This window comes from Hemibagrus wyckioides, linkage group LG29 (assembly GCF_019097595.1).
Source record: "Hemibagrus wyckioides isolate EC202008001 linkage group LG29, SWU_Hwy_1.0, whole genome shotgun sequence".
NCBI lineage: Eukaryota > Metazoa > Chordata > Actinopteri > Siluriformes > Bagridae > Hemibagrus > Hemibagrus wyckioides.
The window spans coordinates 12,519,777-12,546,260 of record NC_080738.1 but is presented as its reverse complement, the minus strand read 5'-3'; the positions used below and the strand labels follow the sequence as shown (position 1 = coordinate 12,546,260).

Genomic DNA, 26,484 nt, shown 5'->3' with positions numbered 1-26,484 from the left:
AATCTTCATCACCGCATGCCTGCAGTCAGAGAAAACACGGCGTGTGTGTGTGTGTGTGTGTGTGTGTGTGTGTGTGTGTGAGACTGTGTGGGCTCGGTGCAGTCTGAAGATTCTCATTGTGTCGGATTAAGACTGACACATCACCCTCGTTATGGCTGCACAGATTTATAGCTGTGTTGTCTAATGATGCTTTGTGTGTCAGTCCATTGCTGCAGGGTGTCTGTGTGTGTGTGTGTGTGTGTGTGTGTTTGTGTGTTAATTGTATGGTATATGCCTTTGTTTTCATTGGTCAGAAACGGCACATCCCCTTCACTCTGTTTCTATGTGTATGTGCCTGTGTGTGTGTGTGTGTGTGTGTGTTTGTGTGTGATTTGGAAGGACAGTTATGTGACTCCGCCTCCAACCCTCTGTGTTAATGACAACACCTTTCTTTTGACAAGAAGCGTCAGTGAGTGAGTCACTGCACCTCTGACTAAGAGAAAGATATACTGTCCACATCAGTCTAGGCATGTGTCACAAGTGTGTGTGTGTGTATGACAAAGAGAGAGAGAGAGAGAGAGAGAGAGAGAGGGTACAAGATACTTAAAGAATTACAATAAGTGCCAGGAGATACTCTTATTAAACATTCAGCCTCATTTATCAAGCTTGAGACAGAGAAGAAATGTGTTTTATATACAGATTACACTCTCAGGTTTAACACTACATTCACAAGCTTCCGGAATGATCCATCTTCCCAGTTACAAGTATGTCGTGTTCACATGCTTGGTTGTCAGAACCAACAGGAAACATGTACGACGGCAGGTTTAATCATACTTTTATTTTGACACCGTAATACATATGACACAGTCAGTTAGCTTGCTGATTTGATAATGTATTTTTGTATTTTTTTTGTGAAGATTTTTTTCACAGTGTAGAAATTCACAGGATGTCTGTTGCTATACAGAAATGAATATGAACCAAATGACGAAGCACTAATAATTAGCTACATTTTGAAAAACAACCAAATCTGATGTGAATGTTTAGGCCTCCTCCCATCTATTTAACATAGGTATCAAAATAATAGAGTTTCCCAATTGGAATTTCAACTTCCTAATTGGCAACTCATCTTTTTTTTTAAAATAAATAAATTAAATAAATAAATAAATAAATAGTCTCAATCAAATTGTAGCCTGCGGTTCACCTTCTATCAAATCTACCCTTTTTTTTTTACAAATCTCAGTTCAAATTGTGTAACTAAATTTAAACAACATTTAATACCAGACTAATGGGTAGATTTTAACACATATTTAACACATAGTTTTAACACAAAAAAAGGAAAGAAAAGCAAAAAGGAAATAACACTGCCTGGTAAACTTCGTAACACACTGATTGTGTTAAAAATAACACAAAATGAGTGGTTGTTGTTTTTAACATTGAGATATCCTCAGTGGAGACAGTTCTTGGAAAAGAAAAGGAAGCACTAAGCATGAGGGGAAATTTTTCATTTTTGTGTGTGTGTTTGTGGGGGGGGGGTAATGCCCCATGGCTTTTCATGAACCTGCTGAGGGCAGGGATGACCTCAGCTAGGAATACATTATTTGAATAATATGTTTAAACAGATACTATGAACAGATATGAATAAAAAACTTGACATAAAGGTTCACAGTTGAGACCAGACATGTGCGCTGTGACCACAAGTCCTTCGGGGTGCAAATAAAGATAGAATACAGATTAACACTGCATTCGTGAGCTTCCGGAATGATCCATCTTCCCAGTTACAAGTATGTCATGTTCACAAGCTTTGTTGTCAGAAAGGCAGGAAACATGTGCGATGCTAGGTTTATTCATACTTTTATTCTGACACCATAACACATGACTCAGTCAGTTAGCTTGCTAAATGCTAATGTATTTTTGTCAACTACAAAACTAGTTTCACACAAAAAATATACAACATTTATAGAATGGATAGATTTGCTGATAACCAGAAATGACTATGAACCAAACACGGATAATTAGCTCCATTTTTGAAAATTTGTCATTTAGTATAGAAACTGCACTCTCATCTACCATGTTGAAAGTTGGTTGCAGTTTTCCAGTCGGAATTACGACTTTTTAATGGGCACCTCGTACAGTATTTACGCCGATTATGAAGCACAAATTTGATTCACCTACAGTAATCATTGTTTCTCAGTTGTTATGGCCTCAGTTGTTTGTGTTGAAAATATGTGATATATATATATATATATATATATATATATATACAGGTGAACCGCAAGCTATGATGTGATTGTGATTAGCAATTCTTCGGGATGCAACATTTATAAATATGCAGCTATTCATGATTCATTGATTTGATTCTTTCATCCTGAGTAACTGCCTGGTCAGGATCACTTAGTCTACTAGTTTGCTCAAATTTTAGGAAATAGAATCAGTTACATTTGAAAATTGTGCAAACAATTTTGTGTGTGAGCATGATAATACAAACAGTCCCAAGTTATGTTTACCAATTATGAAATGTAGCTGAGGTTGAGCTTAGCTGAAGGCATCAAAACTCACGGTCCATCACGGCTACACAGATTGACCAGGTTCATAAAGGTGAAGTCCAACTGACCTACACATAGATATGAACATACAGTGATTCATTTACAGTGATTCTATCATCCTTAAAAGTTACTATAAGCCTGGTCAGGATCACAGAGCTTCCAGTTAGGCTTACTTACTAGTTTGCTAATATTTTGTGAGGGAAAAAAAAAGGATTACACTTTGTACAAACATGTCTAAGAAAGTTCCGAAAGGCGAAGTACAAACGACCTCCACATTTTATACAAAATCTCAAGTCCTCCTTCTAAAAAGAATCATTAGTGACATGCAATCATCTTACTTCTTACACTCTTACGCTCAAATGCTTTCTTCTTTGTACCTGAGAGGAGAGTGCTTTATATCTGGAAAAAGAATGCACTTCTGTTAAGGGTGAGGCATAGCAGAGCCATTGTTTTGATAACGTATTCACAAAACTGCATTTGGATGAGGAGAATAATTTACATTTATATTAATGACAGTCAAGGGACTACGTCTCCTTGGGGAGAGTCAGAGAGGGCTCAGTACACCGCTGGCATGCCAAACACAATTACACACCTGCCCACTGTGTGTGTTTGAGAATTAGCAAGTGCTAGGTTTGCTGTAAGGATCTTTCTCTCAGAACGATGTGATGTGGAAGATGAAAGATTTAATTTATGTTTCCATATCTGCTTGAACATCATGTGTGTACTGTACACGTCTACGTCCTTGTAGAGCCATGCAGACGCAGATAACACACATATTTTGTCAGCAGCAGGCACAGTAGACACCTCTGTTAGGTGATTTTTAAATTGGGAAGAGGTCAGAATTATAACTGTCTTCTTAGTGATGATTTTTTTGAAGGATGTTGTTTAGCTGTGAGGGACCGTAGTATGTACACATAGACGTGTACACACACACACACACACAGAGGAAGTCTACACTGATCCAAGTAATCACTCTTTACAACCGTGGTGAGCAGAAAATCATCTCAGAATCCACACCACTGCAACCATTGCTTCGACCACAGCAGAATACCGTGTTTGAGTTGCACTCCTGTCAGCCTTGAACAGGAATCTGAGGCTACAAGGGACACAGACCCACCAAAACTGGATGTTTGATGATTGGAAAAGCAGCAGATGACCGTTCGCATCCGTATGTTGTTTTTGGGTGAAGATCAATAAACATGTATAATCTGGCCCATAGAAATGTCCAGAAATAAAATCTGCAGTTTATGTACACTGGATCTCTCGATGATGGTGTGTGTGTGTGTGTGTGTGTGTGTGTGTGTGTGACAGGCATCGACTGTGAATGTGAAATTCTATGGTTATTCACAGTTACCACAGTTTTTCATGTTATTATATGTGTATAATAATAATAATAACATGAAATATATATAAATGCAATCTATTTTTGTAACTTTTATTAATGTATTTGAGTATTTATTGTGTATTTTAATGCCTTTGGATAGTACAATAAGTTGTAAAATCCTGTACATTTTTGATATTGTAGACAGAAAAACAAGGTAAAGGCAAAGGTTTGCATACCCATAAATATATATACATATATATATATATATAAACCAGTCAGGCATAACATTATGACAGGTGAAGTAAACAACACTGATTATCTCCTCACCATCACATCTGTTAGTGGGTGGGATATATTAGGCAGCAAGTGCCTGGTCAGTGTATATCTGTTTTTTATTAAAGGCTGACATTATGTGTGTCAATATACAGTATGCCTTATAGTTATAGCTACAAGAGCATTAGTGAAGTGATGTTAGGTGAGGAGGTCTGGGGTGCAGTCAGCGTTCTAGTTCATTCCAGTGGTGTTCAGTGGGGTTGAGGTCAGGGCTCTGTGCAGGTCACTCTGTGCAGAATACTTTTACTCCAAGCTTGTCTTCATGGAGCTCACTTTGTGCACAGGGGCATTGCCATACAGGAACAGGTTTGGGCTTCTTAGATCAAGTGAAGGGAAGTTGGAATGCTCCAGCATGCAAAGAAAACCTAGACAATTGTGTGCTTCCAACTTATAGGGAAGAACCACATTTGAATGTGATTTTCAGGTGACCACAAGCATTCAGCTATATGTGTATATATACAATATTCATATGTGTGTGTGTGTGTGTGTGCAGAGCCTGCTGTCATGTGTGGCATTTGGTTATGGTTGTGAGAATTTTGCTCGATATGAGGAGCAGGGCATTGGCATTCAGTGGAAGAACATCATGATCAGCTCTCAGGATGATGACCCTTACACCTTCATGGTCTCTATCATCATGATGCTGATTGACACACTGTTCTACTGGATACTCACCTGGTACATTGAGAACGTCTTCCCAGGTGAACATTTGCTTAATTAGAGACTGATGACATCATTCCATACAATTTGAGGCCACCAGACAGGAGTGTAATGCACTCTTTTTCCTAAATCCCAGGACAGTATGGAGTTCCCAAGCCTTGGTATTTCCCATTCACCTCCTCGTACTGGTGTGGAACTCCGGCTGGGGCAGACATAGAGCAGGATCCGTTTGATGCACTGGAGGAGCAGAATGGTAATACACACATACAGTACATACACAGGGTTTTATGCTATTATATGCATCATTTAATTGTTGTGTTAAGGATGAGCTGGTTAGTGGATTCCTACCCAAGGTTCCAAGGATAGACTCCAGATTCTCCTGACTAGGATCTGTGTGTGTGTGTGTGTTACAGCTTACCTGGAAAAGCCTCCCGCTAACATGAAAGCAGGTGTGTCTATAAGGAACCTGGTGAAGGTGTATAAGACTGGAAAGAAACTAGCTGTGGACAAACTCACTTTGGATTTCTACAAGGACCAGATCACATCATTCTTAGGACACAATGGCGCGGGAAAAACCACAACTATGTAAGTCATTAAACATAAACACAGTCTTACCTTTATACCAAAGTGTGCATTGTGACACTCGCTCAGCAAGGGGAACATGGAGAGAAGCACGGCGTCATGGATCCAGGGAAAATTAGTGCTCGTTTATTTTTTTAAAAAAAGGTGCAACATCTGAAAAAGAAAGCCGTCACTCTGTGGAAGGTGCAGCTGCGGTGGTGATGGGTCTTCAGTGAAGCGTGGGTGAAGCGGCTGGGCAGAGAGGCAGTAAGGCAGACCCCAGGAGTGTGGTGTAGGCTCAGCAGGTTGGGGAGCGCCTTCCTCATCACAACATAGTTTCTGAAATCCACACAGATAGGGTTCCTTTAGGCATCACCCCAGACTCGTCTCCTACCTCCCCCTACTGCTGAGCCTGGCTTCTTTCAAGAGGCTGGATTTTAGTGCACCGATTTGCAGACACACTCAGCGGAGCTGGCCGTGGTGCTGAAATGCCTCTGTCACTTCAGCACCACTTGTTTAAAGGGGTGAGGAGCGGTTTTGTATAGCTTGAGTGCAGTGGTGTGTGCGCAGCTATCACAGTATTTATGTCTAACATAGCCTGGAGACAAAACAAAAGACAATAAGGCTGTTGATATTCTTGGAGGAGGGGTTTGGGGGACAGATATGAAGCTGAACAGGAATGCTGATTAACACAGGAGCGTATTAGACGGATGAAGTGACTGGACGTTTACTGTGGCTAGTGTCGTTTGGAGTTTACTCATTTATTCATCTGTAATAACTGCCTTATCTCGGTCAAGGCTGCTGCTGTGGTTTGAATGACGTTTATGTGAATTTGCTTAGAACTTGGATAAAGCTCTGGATAAATGCTTCCTGAGAGTGAATGAATAAATATTGAGGGAAAAAAAGTGTAAAGGTGTGGACAAAAAAAAAAAGCTTGAATAGCTCTGTCAGAATTCTTTCAGGAGCAGGCCAGAAAGTGGGATTTTAAAAGCAGTCTTGTGCACTTCATTCTTCAATATGAGAAGATGCTTCATCTTGTCTGAAATATATTTAATTATTTACTTCAGAAGGTCTAATCCCCTGCCATTATATGTTTACTGTTCCAACACTGGCAGTTAGTTATACATTACTGGTTGGCCACTGCTAGTCCTTTATCTATAACAACATTCATCACAATTTATGTTGATTATTGTAGGATTAAAGGACTGGTTTAGTTTTGGTTCACTGACTAACATACAAATAAAATGTGTATGTAATGAAATAAAAGATGTGTGTCATTACTATATGATCATTCAGTGTAGCTTTTGATTTAGTGTGTTTGCTTTTTTCTCCTTAGGTCCATTCTGACCGGCCTGTTTGCCCCGACGTCCGGCACGGCTTACATAAATGGCTTCGACATTCGCAAGGACATGGACAGTATACGCAAGACGCTTGGCATGTGCCCACAACACAACGTCTTATTTAACGAGTAAGTACCAGATGTCCGTCTGATGACTTCATCACACGGATGAAGATGAAGGTCACGCAGGTTTATTTGCACATCAACAGATGCCATTCACTTTTTTGTGGAGTCTGTTGGACTGACGATGGCTATCAAATAAACATCAATATAAAGCAGCTGTGGAAAAAAATGTAGGACTGTTTAGAACCTTAATGATCAAGCCAGAGGCGATAGGGGTGAGGAAAATCTCCCTGAAACGACACAAGGAAGTGGAAAATGACTCAAAAAGGGCAATTTCTCCCAGTAAAAGTAAAATCAAGCAGTACAGCATGTTGAAAGGATGGTTATTATGAGAAGACTGTGAATAGCAGTCCTGAGATGAGCACAGGACAGATCTTTATGATTACAGCTGCAGTACAAAAGATTAGTTCAGATTAGATTATCCACTAATGCAGTGATTCACCTTGGACATTAACTGTTTTTGGGAAGTCTTTAGAGTATCCATGTGGGACCATAAACAGTAGCAGAGCATGAAGTGCAGAATCTCCAAGCAGAAGAAAAATAAATCCTGGAAATATGTCGATTATTAGTAATAGTGTAAGCACGTATGCAAATATTTTATTGTAAGAAGGTCAGCAGCTTAGAGGCTAAGGTGATCTGCTAGGTGCTAGATCTGTAGGTTCTTAATCCTGCCACAGAACCACTGCTGGACCCTGGAGCCAATTCCTCAACCCGCCAACTAGAACCACTTTGTGAGATTAGACTCAGTTGGTAAATTATTTTCTCTAAAAGTGGGTGCCAAATTTGCCAATATTCAGTTGGCAGGGTATCCATGCTGCTTTCGTAAACTTGTGTGCTGTGGGTCACGAAGCCCTTATTAAGATTACACGCTTGACATGCAGCTCGGAGAAACTGTCGTTTAATGACTGTATTCATGAATGCTTATTGAATTCGCGGCTCATTTATTGCAGTCAGCGAGCGCTCGCATTACACACCAGGCCCCCACGATTTTGTTCAAATCACACACTGAATGCTATATGAGAATGGATCGTACCTAGAATGCTCTGCATGACTGCATAATGCATGCATGTGTGTGTGTGTGTGTGTGTGCGTCTGTGTGTGTGTGCATTTCCCAGCCTCACTGTGGAAGAGCACATTTATTTCTATGCCCGTCTCAAGGGGAGGAGCTCCAAGGAAGTCAAACAGGAAATAGATCAAATGATCAAAGACGTCGGGCTGCCGCATAAGCGCAAGGATCTCGCCAAGAACCTTTCAGGTATAGCTGAGACTCCTAGTTTGTGCTAGTGTGTATGTGTAAGAGTAAGAGGTTTATTGTTAGAGTGTGTGTTGTTTTGGCTGATAGGTGGGATGCAGAGGAAGTTGTCGGTTGCCATAGCGTTTGTGGGCGGGTCCGACGTGGTGATTCTGGACGAGCCGACAGCAGGAGTGGATCCGTACGCCCGGAGAGGAATCTGGGAACTGCTGCTAAAATATAAAATGGGTCAGGATGAGTTTTCCTTTTTTTTTCCTTCCTTGTCTTGAATAGTTGCTCACAATCAAGATCATTAAAATCACCTTGTTCATTATTTTTCACTGTTCTATAACATCAGACCAAAAACGAAGTAAATAGGGACGGAAAATATTCCGTAAGGATAAATACGGATAATACTAGCTACCAGCTTACCATCCATAATATCAGAGGAAACACATATACACTATATTTCCAAAAGTTTTAGGACACCCCTCCAAATCATTGGATACAGACTGCTTCTACAAACATAAGCACCTAGTCATGCAGACTGCTTCTGCAAACATTTGTGAAAGAATGGGTTGCTTTCAGGAGCTCAGTGAATTAATTGGGGTACTGTGATAGGATGCCACGTGTGCATTAAGTCCATTTGTGAAATTTCCTCACTACTAAATATTCCATGGTCAACTGTTATAACAAAGTGGAAGCAATTGGGAACAACAGCAACTCAACCACAAAGTAGTAGGCCAGGTAAAATACCTGAGGGGGGTCAGCACATGCTGAGGTGCCTTCAGATCAGCTCAAGAACAGTGTTTAGAGAACTTCATGGAATGGGTTTTCATGGCGGAGCAGCTGCATCCAGGTATGGAATGGTCAAAAATTCCCATAAACACACTAATAATCCTTGTGGAAAGCCTTCCCAGAAAAGTTATGCAAGCCAGTATTTAGATTCTTGAATGTCAGTTGTAGAAGGTCTATATCAGGGTTTTTTTTTTTTTTTTACCTCTCAGAAAATTATTTTCTTGACTGTTTTCACTTTACCAGAGCTAAAAAAAAACCACCCATGGTTTTCACACATTCTGACTTAATTCAAATGCATTCCATGCATTCCAATCCATTCCACTTGATTGAATCGAGTAAAATTAACACCGTAGGTTTCCGCTCATCAGACATGATTTGTGCATGGATTTTCAAAGCCGTGAATAAAACTGAAAACCGAGCTGAGACTTGAACCCGTGACACTGGTGTTTGAAACAGACATATTCTATTATACATGATTAAACTGCCTCAATATAATACTATAGTTCCATTTCCCAGCAGTAGCAGCATGCTCACAGGTTTTCTCATAAATTAATCACGCTCATTCAATCTGGCCATTAGACACTTGCTTAAATAAAGTTTAGTCAAAGAAATGGCATGTTTTATGTTTTAAACTATACACTTTCTTTTACCAATCACTTAACAAAAATTCCAAGCACACTGATCTATACACCAACAAAAGAATAAACAATTCACCAGGAAGTAAATACACCCTTTTTTTAAATTAAATTACATGACTGATTGAAGTCGACTTTCAATAGTTTGCCCAAAGTCTATAATTTGGAATCATTAGAAAAAAAATTATCTCTTTCTATCAGCAGCAGAACAAAACACAACGGTGATCTCATCTGGCTGTCGAGGTTACTGCAGAAAAAATCAGTCTTTCTTTCTCTTTCTCTATTCTTTGTTTTTCTTAGATTTGATTTGATTAGCCATCATGAACAATGATGTTACCCTACTCTTGATGCTCTTGCAGAATTTTAATGCCCAAGAGCATTGTCCTTCGAGACAGAAGGTTAGCCAGACAGAATCAATTTCTTAATTAGGTTTTAATAATAAATTATTTTGGAACATTGCATTGGTTTACTTAACATGGAACATGTATATATATATATATATATATATATATATATATATATATAAATATATAGAATAAATATATAAAGCATAAAACCTCAACACTTGCAATCCGATTATATATTTTGTCTACATATTTCTTATTCCCTTTTATACCAGATAACCCTCAGTAGCAACTCATAAACATTATGTCTTTAATATTAATACAAGCTTAAGGCCTGAACAATCAGTGATTTGCTAAATGAATCATAACCCATTATATTTCACACTTGTTTGTTGGAATATTGTGTTTTTGGGGAGTGTAATTTAATTAGCAAGCCTGACAACCGTCATCTAGCAACACTAGCAAGATTTTATGTTACAGAAATGTAAAATAAATAAATAAAAATAAATAAATTAAATATAATAATAATAATAATAATAATAATAATAATAATAATAATAATATTTGCTGACTCAGTTTTGGTTTCTAAGTTTTTTTTTAATTTTTCAAATTTTAGTTATAAGGTAAACTAAAAGAAACTACACTATAGCCAAGCACAAAAAATTAACATGCTTGGTTTTATGAATAATTATTAAAGTGAAAGCTAAATTATTCAAGGCTCAAGTAAGAAGGTATGTCACCTGACAAGAGTTATCTAAACTGTTCTATATCTGAGGAATTAAGGTTTTTTTTAATCATTACAAGCAATTCAATTATTTGAACTAGCCCACTTAGCTAACTTGGCTTCATGCTCTTAATAGAGCATTAAGTAGCTTCTAGGGTTCATTAGCTCATATTAATTCTACATGTTTCATTCATAGTTAGAAATAAATTATCCCAAGTGTTACCTCATGCTGTGGCTGTAGCAGCACTTAGATATACTGGATTAAACAATGCAATTTCTACAAAGTGACAACATAAGCTAATATAGAGCTTTCATACTGTAAAACATTAAAGGATCTGTTTAGCTCACCTGTCTAGCTCACTCAGCTAGCTAAAGGTTTATATCTCAAAGGTATCGACCTTATCTATAAGGTCGATATTTCAAAAGGTTTTGGCTTGCTTGCAGATTTGCAGATCACTAAAGCATTTAAAACTGTTCATAAGACTTCACTGTCTCAGACACTGCTGCTGCTGATGAGCGTTTGGTGTATAACGTGTGAACCTTTGGCGGGGAAATGCTTTCTTTTGATTGGTTCTTGAGGTTTAGTTATTTCAAATTTGCAGATAATGTATAATAATTGGTTTAGAATCTTCTGGGGATGAATGCATTAACATATTTTTTTAAGTAAAAGTAATATGATTTATACAGAATCCTTACCAGGGCATTTAATACCATTCAGTTATCATTTATTTATTTAGCAGTTAGACTTATTTTAGCTGAGCACAAATAAAAACCTTAATGATGTTGGTGTTAATGAATTGGTGAAACAGCTGGATGTGCAGTGTGGGCGGTTTTGAAAAAAATAATAATAATAATAATAATAATAATTTTGGAAAAACATCTAAGATGTATAACCATATGGTTGAGATTTATATCTCCGATAGTTCCCCATTATGGAAGTATTATATTTTTCTGTAACATCCTATTAAATGCCTATAAAACTATAAGGCTTGGTGTCCCACTAAAAGGGCATAGGCATATTACTAAAATTAATGGCACCCAATATAAGAGAGAAAAAGTTGGTTTTAGAAAATGTAACAAATTTCTATAGAATGCTGCAAAATCTGCTGTTCATAACTACACAGATTTGATTCCTATTGACTGTGGCTCCTCATGCGAGACCATTTGCTGGCTCACTGCAGGCTATGAACCATCGGAGCGAGCCAGATTAGTTCCATTTCGCATTAAGGAGATGGACTGCAATACCCAGTGTGGCGATTGTGTTTAAAAGTCAATAAGCAAATGAATTAAGAGCGGTCTCAGGACACGTTTTCTCAACACTGATTAAAGATAATTTACTCTGAAAATGGTGATCTGCCACTGAAAGTCCTGCCTAGGTCAGGATCTGTGTACCAAAAGTCAGATATGAGGAACATGGAGGAAGAGTAAATGGTTCTATAATGAGGGGGGCAGTGCAGACTCAGCCTAATCACCCATAGCACAATATATTTCACTCCTTTAAATTAGTAATGAACAAGTTCATGCTCGCTGATAAGACAACCATATAACTTGCTAATTAGACACAATCGAGCTAAATATAAAGCCAGGAGACTCGTCTTGCTCTGACATGCTTCTCTGTGCTTAAGCATTTAGCCATCCATAATGAAACAGCACTGGGAATGCATTTATTTATTTATTTATTTATTTATTTATTTATTTATTTATTCATTTATTTATTTATTTATTTATTTATCTGACCGAGCAATACAATTATTTGACAAATCAAAGCAGCGTTTCAGCTTCTAACATGATACAGTGCATATTTGCAGAGAGCCTCCGACTCTTGCACTGAAACTGTGGAACTGACCATGTCTCTTTTACTAAGGCTAACTTACTGAGACTGATGGACAAAGAAACCATGCCTCCTTCACCAAGTCCTTCATCAAGTTATACCCAAAAAGGCCACACCTTCTTTACTGAGATGGGCCAGTATTTAGCAAGACAAGTGTCACCGTGACCACACCTCCTTCATTAAGACACAGGCCATGCCTCCTGTTCTGAGACTGATAAGCACACAAGCCACACCTCCTTCTCTGAGACTGATATACACACAAGTCACTCCTCCTTCTCTGAGACTGATACACTCAAGCCATGCCTCCTTCTCTGAGACTGATACACACAAAAGCCACGCGTCCTTCTCTGAGACTGATACACACAAAAGCCACTCCTCCTTCTCTGAGACTGATACACACAAAAGCCACGCGTCCTTCTCTGAGACTGATACACACTCAAGCCATGCCTCCTTCTCAGAGACTGATACACACAAGCCATGCCTCCTTCTCTGAGACTGATACACTCAAGCCATGCCTCCTTCTCAGAGACTGATACACACAAGCCATGCCTCCTTCTCTGAGACTGATACACACACAAGTCACTCCTCCTTCTCTGAGACTGATACACACAAGCCACGCCTCCTTCTCTGAGATTGATAAACACACAAGCCATGCCTCCTTCTCTGAGACTGATACACACACAAGCCACGCCTCATTCTCTGAGACTGATAAACCCAGAAGCCATGCCTCCTTCTCTGAGACTGATACACTCAAGCCATGCCTCCTTCTCTGAGACTGATAAACCCACAAGCCACGCCTCATTCTCTGAGACTTATACACACAAGCCATGCCTCCTTCTCTGAGACTGATACACACACAAGCCACGCCTCCTTCTCTGAGACTGATACACTCAAGCCATGCCTCCTTCTCTGAGACTGATACACACAAGCCATGCCTCCTTCTCTGAGACATAAACACACAAGCCATGCCTCCTTCTCTGAGACTGATACACACAAGCCACGCCTCATTCTCTGAGACTGATACACACAAGCCACGCCTCATTCTCTGAAACTAAAAGTTAGATAGTCCATGCCTCTTTTACTGACACTGATAATCACAGAATGTTGTTAAATTTTGGGTGGTGGTGCTAAAATCTAAGGAATGCTATTTTGTAACAATAAGGTCAATTTTGTAAGCTGTCATAATAATTTTGTCACAAGAAGTGAACAGCAGCTAATGTGTCACATGTCTGCATGTTTAATTCTGAATGTGTGCCCAAGACACTGCAGGGATCACTGCACCCTGATCAAGTGGTCCAAGATCAATACACACATCTCTCCAACTGAAAGATCCATTATTTTCCAAGTCAGGGCCATTTAAAAAAAAAAAAGAAAAAGTAGGAAAAAAAAGAAAAACACTGCGTCATTAATGGAAACAGGTGCGCTTCTGGAGCTGGGGTCCGGTAAGGCGGCATTTCGCCTGTCCGTGATCGATCACTGTGCTCTAGCGTACAACACATCATAAATCAAACCTGTTCAGCACACAACCATCTTGCCATCTTTTTCTCTATCTCTATCTCTATATTGTTCTCCCTCTGGCTTTGTATTCCCTGTGGATGTGCATGTATGAATGTCACAAGGGGGATCAGCGCGGTGAGAATGAGTTACTTGCTAAATGAGGCGAAATATGAAATCCCTTGTGAAATGCTGTATGTGTGTGTGTCTGTATGTGACTCTGAAGATGCCCTCAGGTTCAGTCAACCTTTCTCAAAGCTTTTGCAAAATTTTTAAATTCCTCCCCTACTCTGTGAGAACATCAGGCTTGCTTTAGTTAATAAACCTATGTATTACATAAGCCATATATGCAAATCAGGTCTTTTTTCCCCTCATGATGTGTTTGTACCTTCGCTTCAGGCCGTACCATCATTCTGTCCACGCACCACATGGATGAGGCGGACATTTTGGGGGATCGCATCGCCATCATCTCCCATGGCAAAGTCTGCTGCTGCGGATCCTCCCTCTTCCTGAAGAAGACCTACGGCAGTGGCTATTACCTCACACTTGCAAGAGCCAATCAGGAGATAATGACATCACAACGCCATACAGGGGGCACACAGGTATCATGGCATGGCTAATGTGCTTATTAGCTCGCTCTTATGTTCATCAGAAAGTGCGAACATGGTGAGCATCGATGCTCTTGGTTTTTGCATTGCTTCGTGGGATTTTTTTTAGGTTCCAGTGCAGTGGAAGGATTTTGCGATTAAGAGACAAAGAGAGAAAGAGAGAGAGAGAGACAGAGAGAGAGAGAGAGCTCTTAAAATGGCCAACTTTCTGATTGGTGACCTGACTACTGAACTGGAGAGCTGAATGAGACCCATTGCATCCTAGTTGAACATGAAATTCAGGCTAAAAATCTTGCCTTATAAATGATCATGACAATAAAAATAAAATAAAATAAAAAAAAAAAACACATCAAAACATAACATAAGCATTCAGGCTTATAATAAAGTGGGTCCAAAAATCTAAATATATTTACAGTACATAACTGGCTGTTCTGAGTTCCTCACATAATTTATAGAGGAAGTGCTTTATTAAAGGAAAATGTGTTTATATTGATGTTTTTAATATGTTATAAGGGATTCAGGTGCTAATTTTCTGGATGATGATGTAGTTTTGTTATTCACACCATGAAGGCCATGGTAGTGTGAGACAGGAGACACTGCTAGCACAGTTACAATGGTGTTTAATAGAATAGCTTTACAACAACTTTCAACAGCATACTAATGAGAAATCCAATATCGAAATAACGGCCATGTTGATCAGAACAAGTTGATGTGTTTGAGGAGAGAGCAAAGAGCTAGACGGACTAAAGCACTGTTGCATCACTCTCTTTACATGGATATGAAATGAAACTTAAATACCATTAGCACCACTACTAGAAGGAAATTAAATAGGATTGTGGGAAACCATTCAAACTGAAAAAGAAATGCTGCTGAAAAAAAAAACAAAAAGATTATAAAGTACTTTTAGGACTTCAGACTTTTGAACTGTCTTGTAGTTTTTTGTTGCTCTGGTAACCACTTGGAAAAGTTTCAAACGCCCAAAACTTTTATTCTCTCTATAATCACGGAAAAACAACATCCCGAGCCCGATAGTCCAATAGAACGAGACATGATTAATCATCAGAGGAAGCACAGTGATGTAGAGCTTCTTATTATCCCAGTGTAATTAAGCACCAGGAAAATAGATTCCTATTGGCATTTTGTTGCTCCTACATCATGACTAATGACCAACTTCCATATTGATCACGAGATGGAGTTAAAGTCAATGATAAGAATAACACAGAGAGCACTGACACACAGGTGACCTTGTCCTGAGAGAGAGAGAGAGAGAGAGAGAGGGAGGATGTCTCAGTGTGTCTAGATTAAGGCTAACTCTTGTATGTGTGTGTGTGTGTGTGTGTTTGTGTGTGTGTGTCACGTAGCTCAGTGATGCCTCCAGTTTAGATGAAGGGATCGGTTCAGGAAGCATCAGCACCATGGAGCCAGCAGGTCAGAACACACACCTTTCACAAACACAAAAGCTAAAAGAAAGTACAAGCAACTACTAACTCCCTCGCAATCTCTGTGGTCAGACGTAGCAGATGTCACTTCTGTTATACGCTTGCACATCCCGGAGGCGGAGTTCCTAGAGGTGATAGGTCAGGAGCTGGTTTATGTGCTGCCATATGCTGGCTCAAAAGATGGCAGCTTTGCCTCGCTTTTCAAAGAACTTGATTTGGAGCGAGAGAGGCTGGGGATCAGTAGCTACGGGATCTCAGACACCAGCTTGGAAGAGGTATAAAAACACACATACACATGAACATCTTCATAAATCTGACTAGGAATCCAGTATTTTCTCATTTATAAAGATGCCTTACATGATATTATGTATTATATCAAAATGAAGTGATGTGTAATTGCTTTAATTGTTTTTGTCAGAAATGAATGCCAACCATGAATTTGGGCCTATTTTTGACTTGCCTATGTTCAGCATTGAATTTCTTCGTCGTGTCACACTCCACAGTGGTGTGTAAAGGCTCATATGAAAGTAGACACTCAGGGCTTTGAGTATTTTCCCATAAGAAATAATGTAAATGCAGATAATCCGTTCTAGCCACCCAAAAATATGACCAATAGGAACTGTATGGAAACTGTACGGCTGTTTACAAAGAACTGACCCAAGCCAAGCATTCCATGTCAAGGCTCCTCACAGGAAGTCATGCCACCAAGTTTGGGCTAAAAATAGAACAGACCACCCACGCCACCAAATCATGTAGCTTTTGAACGCATGCCAAAGGCAAGGATATCGTGGGTTGACTCTTTCGAAACAACTGAAAAAATTTTGTAAAATTCATAAACACACTTTGGTTGGCTTCGCTCGGCTTTTCACTGACGCTTTGAACAGCTCCTGTACGTACGCTCGACTTAGCCGACATTTCGTTCAGATCAATTCATTCGTATGCCGAAAATGCTTCGCTAATTTTCCTGCAAAGTTTTAATTCTTAAGAGATAAAATTATTTGTTTGTTTATACTGATTGAAAATATCCGATAAAATGATTTCCATTCCATTATAACCTTTTATCAGTAACAAAACACTCGGGTATGTTCTATAGTGAATTTCTATAGTAAAGCTTTAATGATTCCAGTGTTATGAACAGACATTATAATGCATTATAGATCCTGGTGTAAGGAAGTAATATACTGGTGATGTTATATATCTAACTAGAGCATTTATAGTCTTTATAGTACAAAGCAATGCCTTTGTAGATGATATGAAATATGAATAAATGTGTTTGAATTTATTAGGAATACCAGACAGAATATTTCATTGTACATTCAGACGGGCTTTTAAAGACCCTTTAATCATGAAGATTGGAATAAACAGAATTTCTGATTTATTTTTCCATATTTAATTTTAGATTTAATTTTAGATCAGACCGCTTAGATTGAAGTTTCTGCTCATTTGTGTCAAATACTGTGGAACAATTATTACGCATTTTTTAATTTCTGTATGTTTATGACTATATTTAGATATTTCTGAAAGTGGCAGAAGAGACGGGCGTTGACGTGGAAACAAATGGTAATGAGTTACACTTGATATTTATTCATATTCATTAGCTTTGACACGTTTTGAGCCCCAAACACGAGATATCTGCAAACAATCTAGTCATGTAGGAAACAAAACCACTGAGCTGTTATAGCGGAGTAATTAGTCATTAATTAGACCTTTTTAATTTGGTAAAGAATGACACATATATGTTTGAACAGTTTATAGTTCTATTTAATGATGTCGTAATTATTTACAGTCATGTCCTCACCAAACTCTCATGTTTTGTTACCTTTTGAATTTAAAGATTTAATAATGAAAGTATATATGTGTTGTAATGTAACTTAAAGCTGTTCTAACAAATTCACACTTGAGCTGTGTTTTTAAAGACGCTTACAGAATATAATAAATAAATCGTCTGGAATAATTTCAAAATATTTCCTTATCCATAAATGTATAATATGTCTGATATTATTGTTCAAATAGTTCTGCTATCAACAGGAATGTGTTTGACCTGAAAAAAACGATGGTTTATTTGTCTGTGGTCAGGAATAAATCTGTGTCATGCTGTGTATTAATCTCACGTGTTCATATTTGTGTGTTCAGAGAAAAGAGAGACGCTTCAGAGAGACTGGAAAAGAAGCTCTATAGAGTCGAAATCACGTAGCATGAGTTTAGCCTTGGAGAAAAGAGACAGTACAGATTCTAAACAAGGTAAAGACACAGCTAAACACTTATCTCTCTCAAACACACACTCACACACACACACACCTGAAACCTGTTACCCATGTAACACTCTCTCTCTCTCTCTCTCTCTCTCTCTGTCTCTCTCTCTCTTTTTTGGTGCAGCAGAAAAGAAAGGAAGGTTTCTAAATCGAGTTGAAGGTATGTACTGTCAGGTTCTCCTATGCTTTTAATCTCACATGACACACACACACATGTGAAGGTGTTTGTTTTTTGATTCTCAAGCAACTGATACCGAACTAAAAACTATTAAAATGATATTAATAGGATTGAATCTGATATTCAGAAATAAATCTCCAAAAATCATATACATTTAAACACTCACAGTGTAATGAATCTGTCATGTGGCTGTTAGTCCTCCAGCAGTTCTACTGGTACATATTCAATGGGAATGTTGGTATTTATTAGTTATATATGGGATTTGATGGGGAATGTTGTTTTTTGAGGGGTAATGTTGGGGTTTGATGATGGATGTTGGTGTTGGATGCTGATTGTTGGTGTTTCATGATGAATGTTGGTGTGTGATGGTGGATGTTGGTGTTTGATGGTGGATATTGGTGTTTGATGGTGGATATTGGTGTTTGATGGTGGATGTTCGGTGTGTGATGGTTGATGTTGGTGTTTCATGATGAATGTTGGTGTTTGATGGTGGATGTTGGTGTTTGATGGTGGATATTGGTGTTTGATGGTGGATGTTGGGGTTTGATTGTGGATGTTGGTGTTTGATGGTGGATATTGGTGTTTGATGGTGGATATTGGTGTTTGATGGTGGATATTGGTGTTTGATGGTGGATGTTGGTGTTTGATGGTGGATGTCGGGGTTTGATTGTGGATGTTGGTGTTTGATGGTGGATATTGGTGTTTGATGGTGGATGTTGGGGTTTGATTGTGGATGTTGGTGTTTGATGGATATTGGTGTTTGATGGTGGATGTTGGTGTTTCATGATGAATTTTGGTGTGTGATGATGGATGTTGATGTTTCATGATGAATGTTGGTGTTGGATGGTGGATGTTGGTGTTTCATTGTGGATCTTGGTGTTTGATGGTGGATGTTGGTGTTTCATGATGCATGTTGGTGTTTCATGATGAATTTTGGTGTGTGATGATGGATGTTGATGTTTCATGATGAATGTTGGTGTTGGATGGTGGATGTTGGTGTTTCATTGTGGATCTTGGTGTTTGATGGTGGATGCTGGTGTTGGATGGTGGATGTTGGTGTTTCATGATGAATGTTGGTGTGTGATGATGGATGTTGATGTTTCATGATGAATGTTGGTGTTTCATGATGCATGATGATGTTTCATGTTGAATGTTGGTGTGTGATGATGGATGTTGATGTTTCATGATGAATGTTGGTGTTTCATGATGAATGTTGGTGTGTGATGATGGATGTTGATGTTTCATGATGGATGTTGATGTTTCATGATGAATGTTGGTGTTTCATGTTGAATGTTTTCGTGTGTGATGATGGATGTTGATGTTTCATGATGAATGTTGGTGTTTCATGTTGAATGTTGGTGTGTGATGATGGATGTTGATGTTTCATGATGAATGTTGGTGTTTCATGATGCATGTTGATGTTTCATGATGAATGTTGGTGTTTCATGATGAATGTTGATGTTTCATGATGAATGTTGGTGTTGGATGGTGGATGTTGGTGTTTCATTGTGGATCTTGGTGTTTGATGGTGGATGCTGGTGTTGGATGGTGGATGTTGGTGTTTCATGATGAATGTTGGTGTGTGATGATGGATGTTGATGTTTCATGATGAATGTTGGTGTTGGATGGTGGATGTTGGTGTTTCATTGTGGATCTTGGTGTTTTATGGTGGATGTTGGTGTTTCATGATGCATGATGATGTTTCATGTTGAATGTTGGTGTGTGATGATGGATGTTGATGTTTCATGATGAATGTTGGTGTTTCATGATGAATGTTGGTGTGTGATGATGGATGTTGATGTTTCATGATGAATGTTGGTGTTTCATGTTGAATGTTTTCGTGTGTGATGATGGATGTTGATGTTTCATGATGAATGTTGGTGTTTCATGTTGAATGTTGGTGTGTGATGATGGATGTTGATGTTTCATGATGAATGTTGGTGTTTCATGATGCATGTTGATGTTTCATGATGAATGTTGGTGTTTCATGATGAATGTTGGTGTGTGATGATGGATGTTGATGTTTCATGATGAATGTTGGTGTTTCATGTTGGTGTGTGATGATGGATGTTGATGTTTCATGATGAATGTTGATGTTTCATGATGAATGTTGGTGTTTCATGATGCATGTTGGTGTTTCATGATGCATGTTGATGTTTCATGATGAATGTTGGTGTTTCATGTTGAATGTTGGTGTGTGATGATGGATGTTGATGTTTCATGATGAATGTTGGTGTTTCATGTTGAATGTTGGTGTGTGATGATGGATGTTGATGTTTCATGATGAATGTTGGTGTTTCATGTTGAATGTTGGTGTTTCATGATGCATGTTGATGTTTCATGATGAATGTTGGTGTTTCATGATGCATGTTGGTGTTTCATGATGCATGTTGATGTTTCATGATGAATGTTGGTGTTTCATGATGAATGTTGGTGTTTCATGATGAATGTTGGTGTGTGATGATGGATGTTGATGTTTCATGATGAATGTTGGTGTTTCATGTTGAATGTTGGTGTGTGATGATGGATGTTGATGTTTCATGATGAATGTTGGTGTTTCATGTTGAATGTTGGTGTGTGATGATGGATGTTGATGTTTCATGATGAATGTTGGTGTTTCATGTTGAATGTTGGTGTGTGATGATGGATGTTGATGTTTCATGATGAATGTTGGTGTTTCATGATGCATGTTGATGTTTCATGATGAATGTTGGTGTTTCATGATGCATGTTGATGTTTCATGATGAATGTTGGTGTTTCATGATGAATGTTGGTGTTTCATGTTGAATGTTGGTGTGTGATGATGGATGTTGATGTTTCATGATGAATGTTGGTGTTTCATGTTGAATGTTGGTGTGTGATGATGGATGTTGATGTTTCATGATGAATGTTGGTGTTTCATGATGAATGTTGGTGTTTCATGTTGAATGTTGGTGTGTGATGATGGATGTTGATGTTTCATGATGAATGTTGATGTTTCATGTTGAATGTTGGTGTGTGATGATGGATGTTGATGTTTCATGATGAATGTTGGTGTTTCATGATGAATGTTGGTGTTTCATGTTGAATGTTGGTGTGTGATGATGGATGTTGATGTTTCATGTTGAATGTTGGTGTTTCATGTTGAATGTTGGTGTGTGATGATGGATGTTGATGTTTCATGATGAATGTTGGTGTTTCATGTTGAATGTTGGTGTGTGATGATGGATGTTGATGTTTCATGTTGAATGTTGGTGTTTCATGATGCGTGTTGATGTTTCATGATGAATGTTGGTGTTTCATGATGCATGTTGATGTTTCATGATGAATGTTGGTGTTTAATGGTGGATGTTGGTATATGAATGTGATCATTAGTGTTTGAATGTGAATGTTGGGGCTTGGTGGTGAACATTGGTGTTTGATGGGAACTATGTAGGTATATGAATGTGGATGTTGGTATATGAATGTGAACATTAGTGTTAGAATGTTGGTGTTTGTGGTGGTGTTGATGTTTGATGAAGAATGCTGGTGATTGAGGGTGAGTGTTGTTTAATGGTGAATGTTGGTTTTTTGAATGGAAATGCAGTTGTGTGATGGTGAATGCTGGTATTCTATTGTGAATATTGATGGCGTTTGAAGAGGTTTGCATGTGAATGTTGTTTGGTGGTGAATTTGGGTGTTTGTGGTCGATCTGGGTGGTGAATGTTAGAGTTTGGTGGTGGATGTTGGTAATAGTGCTGAATGTTGGTGTTTTGGTAGATGTTAGCTTTTGATGCTGAATGTTGGTGATGGTAGTGAATGTTGTTTGGCGGTGAATAGTACTGCTTCATGATGACAATTTCATTTATTTCAACTTGAAATATCTGTGTGATGAATCGTAAGGAATATGAAAGTTCAAAATTAAAATTGCCCTTGTCATACATTTGTGGAAATTTTTTGTTTGTGTGTATTTAGATGGTCAACGGCCTACGTGTGTGAATGGCAAAGGTTCTTATGTTATCACCGGCTGGCCTCTGATTAGACACCAGTTCCTGGCGTTGTTTATAAAGCGATTTCACCATGCACGAAGAAGCAGAAAAGGAATCATCGCTCAGGTAGAATGCACAATAAAAGCACAATCCAACCAAATCAGCACATTTTACCACGTATAGCTGTCAAGCTTGGCTTGTCTCTTGGGAAAGATGTTCCATTGTCCTTTTCCCCTGTGCTACATTTGTTTTAGTGCCATTTTTTTCCTAGTCTGGTGTTGTAATTAATCAACTTCAGACTGAGAAGCTCTTCACACATTAGCATGACCGTGGATCTGTTCTATCCATCAGCCGAGAAGAGTAAAAGAGAAATATTTGGAAAAGGAGGGAGGGAGTATTACACAGAAGAAGGGAGAACGATGGAGTGAGGAGAAAATAGAGAGAAATTAATGATGGGTGGATGGTGGATGTGACATCAACAGTGGTTGAAAGTGGTTAATCAAGCCCTTTTTACAACACAACCAAAACAAACAACCCTGCCACAAGAAGCGAGATAAAGAGAGGGAGAATCAGAAGAATAGAGAGAGAGGCTGACAGATAGAGAGAGAGAGACAGAGAGAGAGAGAGAGAGAGAGAGAGAGAGAAAATTAGGATGCTTCAGAGACAAAGACAGAGAGACAGAGAGAGATGATCACGCTTGAGCTTTTCCACACCCAAGGCCATTTGCACTGAGAGTTTAGTATATTTGGTTGAATGTAAAAGCTGCTTTCAAAGATGGATATGGTCCAGAGTACCATTCTTGTCATGTTAAAATGGAGACAGAATATCTCTTACTATATCTAAATTGAATCCAAAAAGAAAGTTACTACAACACAAAAACCAAAATAAAGTTATTTAAACAAATAGTGAACGGCTGGTTTACAGTCCCGGGTTCAAGCTCAGGTTACCGTCTTTGAATATGCTTCACATGGTGAATGGTATGTACAGTAAATGTCCTCCAGGTTCTCCAGCTTTCTCTCACATCCCAGAAACATGCCAGTAGGGGAAATGGCTAGTGTCACAAACTGGTGTGCTACTGGTGTGCTGGTTTATTCTTGCTTTGCATTCACTGTTCCTAGACTGGGTTCCTAGACTGGGTACCTCATGCAACCATGAACAGGAAAACATGATTACTAAAGATGAATAAATAAACTGTAAAGTCATACATTTCTTTCACATGTAAATGGCATAAAATGATTAAACCTCTTCAGGCCATGTGTTAAAAAAGAGAAAGAGACAGTAAAAGGGACTGAAAGAGAAGGAGGGAGAGAGCCTATGCGTATGTGTGCTCTGAGCCAACAGTCTGTATGGCATCATTAATGAAATGCTGACACACTGAAACACACAAACAGTTCTTTTACAGCCTGCCAGCTTGCTGTGTTACCTCTAATTAAAGGACAAATGTCTGAACCCTGTGTGTGTGTGTTTTGTGTGTATTTGTTTGTTTGGGTGTGGGTGTTTCCATTAGGTGGTCCTCCCAGCGCTGTTTGTCTGTCTGTCTCTGATTTTCTCTCTGATTCTCCCACCGTTTGTGGAGTACCCCACTCTGGAACTGCAACCCTGGATGTATGGAAAACCACAAAACACTTTCTACAGGTACACACACACACACACACACATACAGAAAACAGGCAATGCGTAACAAAACTCTCCTATGAGTGTGTTTGTGAGTGCTCCACAAGTCTAAAAGTCTAACCCTATCCACTTGTGCAATATTTACTCAATCTGGCCTTTTCAACTAGACTGCTAGTCACAGCAAGCTGTGTGTAGGGGTTTTATTGCGATATTTATCAAGTCTGTTGCTCCATCTGTAAGGTAAGAGCGTCTGTGTGTGCGAAAGAGAGAGCAGCAGGCACCAGTGAGATTAGCACTATAGAACCCTGATTAGTTTGACTCTGATGGAAGCCCTGATTCAGCTGTCTATGTGTGTGTGTTTTAGTGCTGACAGGACGGATGTGGACCAGGCAGCTAGGGTCACACGTGCTCTCCTTTCTGAACCAGGCTTTGGCACACGCTGCATGGAAGGAAACCCTATACCGTGAGTACATTTGGTGTATTTATAAGGTTTATAAATCTCTATGCAGGGGGTTCCCCTTAAAGAAAATGTGACACAACATGCTCATATAACACATTTTGTTATTTGTTTGATAACAACAGGCGTGTTGGTGCATCAGAACCTCAGGTTTACCAGCTCCACCATCACATTTCACCTGGTGCTTCCAGGATTTGCCCAGGATTCACCTTAATCCACTTCATCCACTCTGCCTCCTAAATCAGACTCAATGTTTATACCATTAACTTGGCACAGGGTTACATGTGCTAAGCTGTTTTTGCCTATTTTTAGGTGTAATTATGCCATATTCCACCCAAACAACCTGGTGAAACAAATAAGGCTCAAACTAGCGTGCAAGCAATGCACAATTTCTCGCACTCACATGTGTTTGGGTGGTAGATAACAAAAAAAAAAAAAAAAAACTGGAAAGTCGGCACAAAATGGGTGGAGGAAAAAAAAATTGGGCTAATTACCGCACATATCCCATTCGATGTGCTAAAGTTTTTCACTTTGCAATTAACAGCAACCAAAAACATGCCTAAATTAACATCATGCATATATACTTAAATCTTTTTACAGATATTGTTGCCAGGTGCATTGTTCCCACCCCCCTAGAAATAGGCAAATTTTCAAACCACCAACATTTCATTTTTTATATATATATATTACAAACCTTGTAATAATAGGAGACCATTTAGGACTATAGCAAAAGAGGAGATTTTAGGGAAATTGTAGCTTTTAAAACTTAATGCTTGTCATTTGGACTACTTTAAGTCTTTTGAATTCCTGGCAGCCGAGGTAAATTGTTGCTCAAAGTTCACAAAAAATAAAAAAAAAATAAAAAAATTAAATTTCTTTGATAATGCGGAAAATGGAATGCTATTTTATTGCACACTTTTATATGAATCTTAATCAGTATCTATTTATTGACATTAAAACCAATCTGTAATTTAATAGAATTAACACCTTCCACATTGTATAATTGCTCTCTATTTTCTTTTGAAATTAAACTTCATTTCTTAATGCATAATCTTCATTAGTGATCTTGCATTTTCTTTTTAGTACCAACTTTTTGACAGCTCTGACCAATTCCACCACTTCACAGTGGCTTTTAAAAACAAATGTTGTGCTTCCCAGATACTGCCTGTCGGAGGTTCAGAGCCCAATTCGCATGATGATGTACAACCTTAACATCTTAAACTTGTTGTATTTTCAGTACAGCAATCCTTTTGACTTGATGCTTGTACCATTCACTCAGTCACCTGACTCAAACTTCATGTTTTCAACTTAAGTACCTGATTCAGTTTTGAAGCTTTTATCATCCATTCAGGAAACAGACACACTTGACTCAGAACCCTGACTCAAGCTCAGTACTCATGTTATTAACTCAGGTATGTGATTCAGACTTCCTGTTTGTGCAATTCATTCAGTACCACACATTCAGGCACTTGACACACTTGAACCTTGTACCATCCACTCAAGTATCCGAGTCAGCCTTGGTGCTCGCACCATTTATACTGTATATAGGTGCCTGACTTAGCTATAATGCTTCCATCATCCATACAGGTACCTGAGTCAACTTTATTGCTTGCACCATCCATACAGGGATCTGACTGAGATTCAATTATTTTTCAACCATCTACTCAAGTAGTTGACTGTCTTGGTGGTTGTACCATACATTCTTGTACCTGACACACTTAAATCTGATTCCTGACTCAAGTTTAGTACTTATGTTATTATCTCAGGTATCTTCATGTTTGCACCATTCATTCAGGTATCTCAATCCCATTTGATGTGTTCAGCATCCATTCTTCTACCTACCTCAGATTTGATGCTTGTTCCACACATTCAGGTATATGACACACTTGACTCTTGTTCCAACCACTTAAGTACCCAATTCAACCTGGAAGCTTGTATTATCCATACAGTCCGTACCTGACACAGATTCTGTGCCTCTATTACCAATTCCCTGGCACAGAGTTGATCTCCTTAGATTTCTGACTCAGTGTCGATACTTATACCATTCACTTATCATCTAGTCAGTTATATGAC

General features: G+C 38.7%; 1 protein-coding gene across 5 annotated transcripts in view; it reads left to right on the top strand.

Annotated features, from left to right (window-relative positions):
- The window catches only part of LOC131349275 (phospholipid-transporting ATPase ABCA1), a 160,837-nt gene that overhangs the window by 77,660 nt on the left and 56,693 nt on the right, over nt 1-26,484 (top strand). For 3 of the 5 annotated variants that reach the window (XR_009204058.1, XM_058384828.1, XM_058384827.1), the window contains exons 17-31: nt 4,673-4,877; nt 4,973-5,089; nt 5,250-5,421; nt 6,734-6,865; nt 7,975-8,114; nt 8,202-8,339; nt 14,316-14,518; nt 15,886-15,952; nt 16,036-16,238; nt 17,475-17,523; nt 18,097-18,204; nt 18,340-18,375; nt 22,327-22,466; nt 23,848-23,975; nt 24,319-24,417. Coding sequence is in view for 4 of the 5 variants with exons in the window: in XM_058384828.1 (XP_058240811.1) it covers nt 4,673-4,877; nt 4,973-5,089; nt 5,250-5,421; nt 6,734-6,865; nt 7,975-8,114; nt 8,202-8,339; nt 14,316-14,518; nt 15,886-15,952; nt 16,036-16,238; nt 17,475-17,523; nt 18,097-18,204; nt 18,340-18,375; nt 22,327-22,466; nt 23,848-23,975; nt 24,319-24,417 (1,937 nt within the window). In the remaining variant the exon portion in view is untranslated. The remainder of the gene's footprint in view (nt 1-4,672; nt 4,878-4,972; nt 5,090-5,249; nt 5,422-6,733; nt 6,866-7,974; nt 8,115-8,201; nt 8,340-14,315; nt 14,519-15,885; nt 15,953-16,035; nt 16,239-17,474; nt 17,524-18,096; nt 18,205-18,339; nt 18,376-22,326; nt 22,467-23,847; nt 23,976-24,318; nt 24,418-26,484) is intronic. The other 2 variants (XM_058384830.1, XM_058384831.1) reach the window with 1 other exon arrangement.